Source organism: Solanum lycopersicum, chromosome 9 (genome assembly GCF_036512215.1).
Source record: "Solanum lycopersicum chromosome 9, SLM_r2.1".
Classification (NCBI taxonomy): domain Eukaryota; kingdom Viridiplantae; phylum Streptophyta; class Magnoliopsida; order Solanales; family Solanaceae; genus Solanum; species Solanum lycopersicum.
In genome coordinates this window covers 4676302-4686915 of record NC_090808.1, presented here as the reverse complement: position 1 = coordinate 4686915, position 10614 = coordinate 4676302, and the positions used below count along the sequence as shown (strand labels likewise).

At 30.6% G+C, this 10614-nt stretch overlaps 1 protein-coding gene across 2 annotated transcripts; it reads right to left on the bottom strand.

Moving 5' to 3' along the window:
- Nucleotides 1–6855: 6855 nt before the first annotated feature.
- LOC101252213 (receptor-like cytoplasmic kinase 176) lies at nucleotides 6856–10523 on the bottom strand. Of its 2 annotated transcripts, none has more exons than XM_004246372.5 (6): nucleotides 9787–10523; nucleotides 8690–9015; nucleotides 8335–8470; nucleotides 8094–8236; nucleotides 7854–7977; nucleotides 6856–7584 (listed from the first exon to the last, which is right to left on the bottom strand). In XM_004246372.5, exons 1-6 carry the CDS (start codon nucleotides 9842–9844, stop codon nucleotides 7121–7123), a joined length of 1251 nt encoding a protein of 416 aa, XP_004246420.1. In that variant the 5' UTR covers nucleotides 9845–10523; the 3' UTR covers nucleotides 6856–7120. The 2 variants fall into 2 exon arrangements, with proteins under 2 accessions (XP_004246420.1, XP_010325852.1); XM_010327550.4 differs by having other exon boundaries at nucleotides 8690–9052; nucleotides 9787–10256.
- Between the last annotated feature and the right edge of the window lie 91 nt (nucleotides 10524–10614).

The window sequence follows — 10614 nt, the reverse complement described above, 5'->3', positions numbered from 1 at the left end:
AAAAAACTTTTTAATTAGTATTTTCTCGTAAAACATGAACCCACACATTGCATTGAGTCTTGGACCCATTGTAGGGTTAAGAACTTGTGATTTCATTGAACTACAATCATACATTTAGTGATAATAAATTTAGAGCCCATGTTCATTATTTTTCCAAACATGCATGTGGGTACTATTTTGTTTGTGATTAATCACATTCTAGAGGTGACCAAATTCATTTCATGGTCACTTAAGAATCAGTACACTTATCTATCTAGATGTGCTTTCTTTTTTTATGAAATTCCTAATTATATAGCTTTGTCGGGTCTGATACGATATATATTTTATTCTAGTCTATCTCAAAAATAATTGATATATTTTTTAGCGAAAATGTATAAGTATCTTTTTAGACTATGATCAAAATCTTAGAGACACCTTAATTAAACTAAGGTTCTATTAGTCCCATGAAATCATTTTCTTTTTTTAATCTTGTGCACCTCTTTTACTTACGTGGCTTATAAATATTTTCCATGCACCTCAAATGTTAGAGTCACGAAGTGTACCACGTAAGACAAAAGGTGTACAAATTACAAAAAAAAAAAAATCAGAAAACAATAGAATCTTAATTTAGTTAAGATGTATCTCTCGGATTTCAATTATAGTCTAGAAAGTACCTATAACTTATATCTATTTTTTATTTCTACTTTTATCTTAACTACATGCTCAACTTGTTGATTAAGATTTTTTTTCTTCACCACTCAACTTACAAAGATATCATACTTGATATATATTTTAGTTATATATAGTAGAGATTAAGTTGAATGGACATGTTGATAATAAAGGGTAATTTTGATATTTAATTTATTTAATTTTGTAAATAATATAGTTAATGGACCTTGATAACATGTGAACTTATTCCATTTTTCTCATCTTACAAGTTTATCAATTAGAAATTGCACATATCCCCTAGAGTGAAAATTCCCTCCAACAATTTAAAAGAAAAATAACCAACAAAATAATATCATTGGGTGAAATATAATTTTTGGGTAAGCAAAATTCTCATAATTCTCACTTCACAAATTGATACTTTTTTTTTTTGGTTCCATTCCACACTATATAACATTCATCTTGGCATTTTATTCCCAAGGATGATATTCTATTTAAACTTTTGTGTTGGAAAGATTAAAACACAACATGTTGCCACGGATGGTTGTGGTGGTGATACCAAACCGTCCTTAATCAGGTTTCTCGAAATTGATCGTTAAAAATATATTCGTATTATACACTACCTAATATTAGAACTTTCTAGGACAAATCATATTATTAAGGCCCATATTAAAGCAGATATCGACGTTGGATGAAAAAAAAATGTTTAGACATAACCAAGATTATCATCTAAGGTAAGTACCTAATTTGATATGAAAGATCACTTAGGAGACTCAAAGTCGCTTTTAGAGATCTAAAATGATAAAGTCGCAAAGAGTTTTGAAATGGAGTATCAGTATTCATTGGATTTACCGTTAAAAGCTAATCTTTTTGTATAGCAAACCAATATAAGATATTTTTCGTTCTAAAATAAAGTGGTTGGAGATAAAAAAAAAATATTGTTATCTCATGAAGGGCGGGTAATATTCCATTTTTGACCTATATAGTATATGTTAGGAGGGATAAAAACACAAAATTGTATAGAATAAGATAGAAATGGGAAATATGAGGCTAGTAGAAATGCGTTTTATTGACACTTAGAATAGAAAGCATCAATGCCAATTCCTTTTGCTTTAGGTTCTATTAAGATATTTGTCAATTTTCACATTGAAAATAAATGAAAAAATCTAGGGTTTTAACTACTATTTTTGTTTTTTCTTCAAAGAGTTGAAAAAAAAAAGTAGGGATTAGTCAAATAAGAATATAGTATCTTATCTTTTTAAGCTTTTGATACGAGAAAAGGAATGAGTTAAAAATGAAAAATAACTTAAAAAAATTTGTTCGATAGTTGGTTAGAATTATTTAAGAATTAGTTACGCGAGATATTAATTATTTTGTTTTAACCTAGCATAAGCTAATGGAGAGCACTAATGTCCTCATTACTTATGTGTGTATTAGGTATGCAAAATTTTAAATTATAAAAATTAATTTCATATATGAATAACTTATTGTCTGATTAACGAATTATCAAAAATTATTTAATTTATATAGAAATTAATACCTATCAAACAACCGCTTAGGTTGTGTTTGACACGAAGGAAAATGTTTTCTTGAAACAAATGAGGCTCTTGTGTTTTTTTTTATTTAGTGTTTTGTTAGGTCGCAAAGCAATATTACCATATGAATAATTATATGCACTCAAGAAATATATTATGGAGGTGAGATGGGGAGGAGAAAATGGGAGCTTAATTAGGGGTGGAATGGTAAAGGGCGGGGGTCGAAATATTGAGCGGGTGGAGAGAAGACAATAAGTTTGAAACGTTACTTTTGGTATTTGTTTTTATTAATTCCTGTCAAGAAAACAATTCTTCTTTCCTTTGTGCCAACATATTCTTTTTTATTTTCCACTCGATTTCCGTTATACATATTGGAGTCTAACAAATTCAGATTCACGCATGAAAGTCTCAAATTAAGGGTAAATCGATCCCTAACAAAAGTAACTTTGATTTGTATCCAAGAAAACTGAAATTTGAAAATTATAGTTAAAATTAAAAAAAAATATTTACCACTCCGCTACAACTCTCGTAGGTTGCCCAACATATCCTTAAAATATACCTAAGTCATGACCACTTGACACTTGACAATCCCTAAATTCTCTATTTTAATAAAAGTCATTTTAGTCAACCAGATAAAATATTTTTGGGTTCTTCATATAACATATTGATAGCCAAATATATGCAATTCAAGAAGAATTTATACCCTTAAAACTTTTTATAATACAATTTATTTATTTTTGGGTCTTTGGGAATATTATCTTTAAAACAAATGTTGGATCCAAAATTCACGATCAGAAATTCCAGAGTATCATTTGGCAATAAATTTTGTTCGTTTGGATCGTTATTTAGGAGAATATTTCGTATATTATGTAATTTTCTTAAACTATCACTATTTTACGTAAATATATTGCTTTAGTTTATTTTGTTACATAATTTTTCATCTTTAATTACTAAATCATATTCGTAGGAAGAGTACTAGAGTCGGTATATTAACACGTGGAAATTAATAACACAAATTAGCCTTAAAACAATAATAAATTAATGTATTTTGGCTAACCTACATCTATATATATACGAGAGGAGATAAATAATTAACTAACATATAAAAATAAAATAAAATAATCAAAATCGAAAGAATACCTCACAAAAATTAATACTGACTAGATTATACATTTTGTCTTACAAATTATGTATATGATCAAACATGAGTCTACAACATAAAAGAAAAATTACGTCACAAATATTGTAAAATAAAATTGAAAGATTCTTGATTAATAAAAGTTTAAAATAAAAAAATTAATCAAAATATAAAAAGCAACATTTTTACTTTTTAATTTATCCTCATTTCATGACAAACATTTAAATATAAAATAATCCATAAACATGCCGTATAAATTGGATTTAGCTAGAGTATGTATGTCTTTTGACTTTTGGTATAGTAAATAGATACGTAAATTTATATAAAGTATAACAAGTAGAGTTTCTTGAGATCTATCTCGTGTCTGGTACTGTATGGTTCCACTCTGCAAGAACCCCGAATCATTCTCTTTAAGTTCATTCTCTTCATCATAAATGATCCGCTTGCCCCGAAATAACCTGGCATTAGCGATGTAGTTATTTACGGTCAGGGATCCATTCGAACCTTATTCGACGAAAAATTATATTATTTATATATGGTTAAAATAATTTTTTCGGCATATATAGTAGATGCCGAATTTTCTTTGGCTACTTTGTGTGTTTTTCTTTTTCATATTTTGAATCCCTTAATGAAAATTCTGCCTCCGTAATTGCGGAACATGATAAACATAAGATGTCATGTAGAACATGAATTGCCACTAAATACGTCACGTATTACATATATATCCAAAATTAGAAAAATATAAATACCCTCCAAATCAAATTAAAAAACACGTTTATATTTCGTAGATTTCAATATATTTCCTCTATTGTCGTATGATTCTTTGAGCAAAAGCAATTCCACAATTGACAATCCTAGTTCCTACCACCCCCACCAAATATTTTCAAGAAAAAAGAGCATCTTTTCTTTCTTCTTTAACACTAATTTCTTTTTCTCTTTTTTTTTTTTTTACTTTTAAAAAAAGATAGTTTTTCCAACTCTAATGAAAGACAACAAAGAACCAACCCACTAAATTCCATTTAAAAGATCAACAAAATGTTAGAAATGTGTTAATATTAAAGACCACTTGATATATAAGGGGCTTTTTTTAAGAAAATAAATAAATAAATATCAATCTGTTTAAGTTTGAGTTGGATATTGATCGTTTATTTATTAGCTTTGTATGTTTCGGTTCAATTCATTTCAGCTCATAAAAAGTTGGATCGATATGTAATGTAATTGATACATTAGAAGTCTTTAGTATATTTTTTTTGTTTGATATAGTCATAACCAAAATAATTAGTTAGGTACTAAAAAAATATTGAACCATATTTTAGCTCGTTTCAATCCAATTAAATTTTACACGGATTCATTTATCAATTTTATACAGATTGAACTTAATCCGTCTATTTGACACCTCTAGTGCGAGAAATATGTATTTATAGGATGATATTTTTCAAGTATAAAATAGTTAACGGATCCACCCAGGCCCAAGTATCACTTCGGCCCTAATTCATGGGGGCATTTTTGTGCAATTGAATATTCTTTTTAGGAAAAATGACAAAAATCCTTAAGTTCTCTTATTACCATTATCCCCTATTAGTTTTATAAATTTTCAAAATTCCTTATTTTTATACATCAAATTAATGTATCAGTGCATCAGCTTAGTATCTCGAGCATCAGATTAGTGGATCATGTATAAATTGTACATCAGATTAGTGTATCATGTATAAATTGTACATCAGATTAGTGTATCATGTATAAATTGTATATCAGATTAGTGTATCACGTATAAAATATAATGTATCTTACTTAACGATTAATGTATCTCGTGTATCAAATTAATGTACTGTGCTTATATTATTGTATCAGTTCGAGGGATTTCTATAATTATAAACTTATAAAAAGACAAATGGTAATATTTCCTTAAAAGTATGTGATTTATGTCCTTTGCTTTTATTATAATCGTTCACCTAATAATAATCGATATATATATATATATATATATATATATATATAGATTTTACTCTTGTTTTCGATAGCAAAAGTGAGTTTTCAAGTAGGTGTTTAAGAATACGAAAGTCATGTATAGGTTATGACGGAATCTATGATAATTATGGTGGTGGTGAGGCGGACAATGTGTGGAAATGAGGTTTTTGTAGCGGTAAATGGTGGCATTTTCTGTTTTTCTTCTTCTCTATATATATGTAAATCACTATATAATAATGTATATCATGTGTATATCTGTAATCATTATTATATATCATATTTGATATACCTATAGGTACCATATTGCATTTGAGTTTGATTCCTAATCAATCTATATTGAATATAACCTTTATTATGTTATTTCTAGCAAATATTACTATTTTTTTTTAATTTTAAATCTATCAAATTATTATTAAACGTCAAAATTTGTTGTCATCGCTTTTTATTAGAGATGGAGCTAGCAGATCGCATGCAGATCCAATCGAATTCAATAAATTTTGCTCAAATAATATATTTAAGTTGACAAATTCATTAAATATGCACAAAAATATAAACTTTAGATCATAATTATTATTATTTAAGGTCACCATCCCACTTGCAAAGAAAACTTTATCTATAATAATATAATTTTAATTTCTCATCATGGATATAATATTGTCTACTTCCAAAAGGAGCAAAATTGTTGACTCTTTCAAATAACTTTATAAATTGTTAGATTAATTTGACCAAATCAACGCTTTTAAGTCATTTTAGTCGACTAACAAAAGATTTAAGATCCCAAAAATATGGTGAAGGCAAGTTATAAGGGTTGTCCGGTAAGAGCTACGTAGATATTAGTTATATTGATACTTGTTATTATATATTTTATTTTGGGAAAATTTTTTGAAATATATTCGAATTTTGATCGGAATTGTTGTTACGATATCAAACTTTGAAAATGACTTTTTACTCCTGCGCTATTTAATAGTGTATTTTAAAGATATATATATGTGTCCACGTGGGCATATAAAAATACTGCATAATTAGAATTTATAAATAGTAATGTGTCCAAGTGGACACATATATATATACTTTTAAAATACACTATTAAATAGTTCAGGGATAAAAAAAATACACTATTAAATAATTCAAGGGATAAAAAGTCCTCCATAAAATTTAATATGGTAACAAACTCTTTCAATCAAAGTTAAAATATTTTGAGACCCTATCAAAAATCCCTCATAACTTACGCATACTAAAAAAATTTAATATGTATGCACATGATATGCTTTATGTTATTTTCTTTAGCAGAGTGAAAAGATTAAGTAATACAGAAAAATACAAGTTATGGGAAGTGGGGGATAAATAATAATAAAATAAAAAAATCAAATTATAGGATTCTCGTATAATTTAAGTTTGTAATTGATAATTTCACCATAGTTTAGTCGTATTTTTATGATTTGCTCTCTAACTATTAATTACTATTGGTTTATTTTTAGATAACTTGACTAAAAACACACTTTTTACGATATTAGTGCATAGAGGTTAAACTAGCAACTTATAACAGGTATTTACAGCAAAATTCTCCACTTCCAAGATAACAAAAATTTTACTTGATATCCATTCATTATACATCATCTCATGAGTCCTCATTTCAACAGTTATTACAAAAAAAAAGTAAACATAAAAAAAAAAAACTATACATGTTAATTATATTGGTGCACTTACATACCCCATTTTGTAGGATTACACTGGATATGTTATTCGTGTTGTTGTAGTAGTACTTGCAGGCCAGAGGTTCCTTAAAATTGGGTGATAACAACTGGCGCATCAAGAATGTGAAATTACCGTCTTTTCAGATGGAGCGAAGGGAAGCTGAAGGTCTGGGATAACTGGCTACTCGCGGAGTCTCTTCTGAATTGCTTCTGAATGACTTGTTGAGCTCACCACTTGATTGACTGCTAAGTCGATTCAACTGTTGATCCTTGTTTTTATCATTTTTCACGCGATCCTTGGACTCTTGTAGCTGCTCTAGAGCTGTGACTACCTCATCCATTGTTGGTCTTGACTTGGGGTCCATGGCTAGGCATTGAAGTGCAACGCTGGCTACCTTAAGGGCACGAGTGAGTGAGTATTGTCCTTCAAGTCTAGAATCTAGAACACGGAAAACTCTACGTTTGCTGGTCAAGTAAGCTCTTGAGCACTCGACAAGATTGTGTTCCCCTGTTGGTCGATTCTTGTCTATTGCTTTCTTACCTGATAGAATTTCCAAGAGAACTACTCCGAAGCTGTATACATCACTCTTGGCAGTAAGATGACCTTACGAATAAGAGAAACATATCGAGATCAGAAGCTAGATTTTTCATTTTATTGTGATGAGTATAGTGATACAGTTATAGTTAGAGGCGGAGCTACATCATTAGCTGCTAGTTCTCACGAACACGTTTCAAAAAGTATGTCTCTTTCCTTTTTTGGCAACTCTATAGTTCTAAGTTTCTACACAACATGTTTAAGACAACAAAATTAAAGTACATTTTACGTTTAAGACCACGAGATTCAAGCGGAACTAGTTGTCATGAATGACAAACCTGTGGATAGATACTCTGGAGCAGCATATCCGTAAGTTCCCATAACCCTTGTCGAGACGTGGCTTTTGTCACCGGTTGGGCCATCCCTGGCCAAACCAAAATCAGAAAGCTTGGCGTTGTAATTCTGTAGATGAAAAGCATAAAAATGAGTGCACCAAAACAGCAGAAGCATTAACATGCTCGTGTTCAAAGAGAGAACGAAAGAGAGCTAAGTGACGGTTCAACATGAGATATACTTACTGAATCAAGCAAGATATTAGCAGTCTTAAAGTCTCTGTATATAACACTTGTTTCAGCATTGTGAAGAAATGCAAGGCCCCTTGCAGCACCAAGGGCAACTTTCATACGGAGACTCCACGAAAGAGGTTCAAAGTATGAACCTCCTGATTCAAGGAAAACATCATGTTACATAGGATCTAACAAGCCAGTAAGATAACACATAATAACAAAACGACTTGTAACATACGAGAGAGGCGCTTACTCCTGAATAAATGATTCTCCATGCTACCCTTAGACATGAACTCGTAGACTAGAAGCCTGTGATCATCCTCTAAGCAATAACCAAGCAATCTTACAAGATTCGGATGTCGTAGTTGACCAAGATAATTTATCTCAGCCTGCAATTTCGTAAGTTCAAGAACATAAATACATTGATCTACCCTGCTTTCACAATTTAACTCGCATTCATTAGAAAGTTATAAGTTCATCCTGTGAACTAGATGAGAATTAAGCAATAAATACGTGTGGTTTAACAACGATGTATGCAGATTACCAACGTGATCTAAGAAATCAATTCTTAGACCATGTTGTAAATCCAAGAGGAAAACTTCTCTCACCAGCCATTCACGGTGCCCTTGCAAACCTTCTTGGTTTAACTTCTTCACAGCTATCACAATGCCAGCACCAGGTTTTGATGCTAAAAGTGTTTGTTCATCAACCCACCCCTTGAAAACCGAACCGAAACCTCCTTCTCCTAGTACACTGTCAGGACGGAAGTTTCTAGTGGATGCTCGGAGTTCATTGAAAGTAAAACTCCTCAAGTTGGACGACTGCAAGATCTCGCCCTCACTCCGGGGGGTTGGGGGTACAGAGCCTGATGACACTTTGCTATTCGAATTACTATTCTCAGTACCATTTCCACTGACATTTCTAGAACCAACCCCTGAAAGAATCCATCTACATGTTGTAGTCAAATGACACTAAGAACAAAAAATAAATGCACATTCAAAAGCCAATATTACTACCATCACAACCCACAAATTTCCATATACATAAAAAAAACTCTTGACAACAACATTTAGGGGTACGACAGTACCTAGTAGTTTCGACTCAAATCCTGTATTTAAGCTTAAAAATCCACTTAACATGTATAAATAATTTATCAGGAGCGTCTTTTCTAGAATCCAGAACTCATAAACTCAAAATTCTAGCTCCAGCCTAAGATAACATTAGTTGTGTAGTTAGAAGCACAACTCTTTAAACATTCTCTGCAGTTAGCAAAACAACATTCATCACGAGACAAAAATCCAAAATCAATCGGCTTTTCGAATTATCTTCCTTGTTCTCTATTGATTAATTATTTATTTATTTCTCCTAAGCTCCTCTACAACTTCAACAGGAATATGGTAAACAAAGTTCAGTATGTTGCGCTGAAGCTCCTGCTATACGAAATTCAGTAAAGGGCCAAACTTTAAAGGTGTATTATACGCATCCTTAACCTGCATTTCTATAAGAAAACTGTTTCCACGGCTTGAACTTGTACCACTTACACCACAGCAAAATAATACTAATGCCAAAACAAAATAAGATTCATAATTCAGTCTTTCTGGTCCCCCACCCCCACCCCCACCACCACCAACCCCAAGCACAGGAAAACACAGACTGGTACAATATCAAATTGTAAAAGAAAGATAGTTAAATGAAAAGTATATACCTGTACCAGTAAAAATTGTAGTTTCAGCTTTGATTTCATTGCTCAGACAAATCCCCATCACAACAAAAACCTCAAAAAGATTCCAACTTTACAACCCCACAAGCCAAAAAGTACAAATAACAACCAATTTCAAGAATCCATTAGCAATATGCATATGAAAACTTCAAACACAAAACCCCACAAGGCCAATGAACCTAGATCTAGTATGAACTCAAAAAATAAAAACTTCTTTACCAATATCACCTAGAAAAAGTAGAGGGAAACCCAAAAAATGAACTTGGGTTGAAATCATTTTTGAACCAAAATTTAAGTTAAGAAAGTTATATGTAAATGGAGAGAAGAAAATGGGATTTTTTTATATATAACAAAAATAATTTTTTTTTCTTGATTTTGTATTGGTTTTCCTAGAAGAAGCCTTTTTTGGACTTTTTAGTTGAAGCCATTGAAGGTTGACTTAGTCTTGTTGGAGTAGGACCAAGAAACTCATCAAATTCAAATATATAGGAAATTTTTTCAGTAAAGTTGCTTTATTAGTTGATTACTAAATAATTGGTAGTATAATATAGATAAACATCTCATATCAACTTATTTAGATTCATATGCACAGTATTAATTTTCTTAAACTCGAAATTTTTTAGTTAAAAATAATAAAATTTCATCTATCTCATCATATCTTACAAGCGAAGCTGGTGTGTATGTTGAGGGGAATCGACAATGTTGACATGTTATTTTGGTTCATAGAAACTTGTAGCTTTTTCGAAATGTTATATGAACTTATTTAAATTTTTATAAGAACTCATAAACTGTTAAAGAATGATAAAAAGTCTC

Bases quoted from the DNA above. Each gene is read 5' to 3' on its own strand.
- LOC101252213 (XM_010327550.4), bottom strand. From the start codon at position 9,825: ATGAAATCAAAGCTGAAACTACAATTTTTACTGGTACAG. The intron at 9,053-9,786 runs GTATATACTTTT...TTTTGTTCTTAG, and splicing joins TACAATTTTTACTGGTACAG to TGTCATTTGACTACAACATG. The intron at 8,471-8,689 runs GTGAGAGAAGTT...ACGAAATTGCAG, and splicing joins AAGGGCACCGTGAATGGCTG to GCTGAGATAAATTATCTTGG.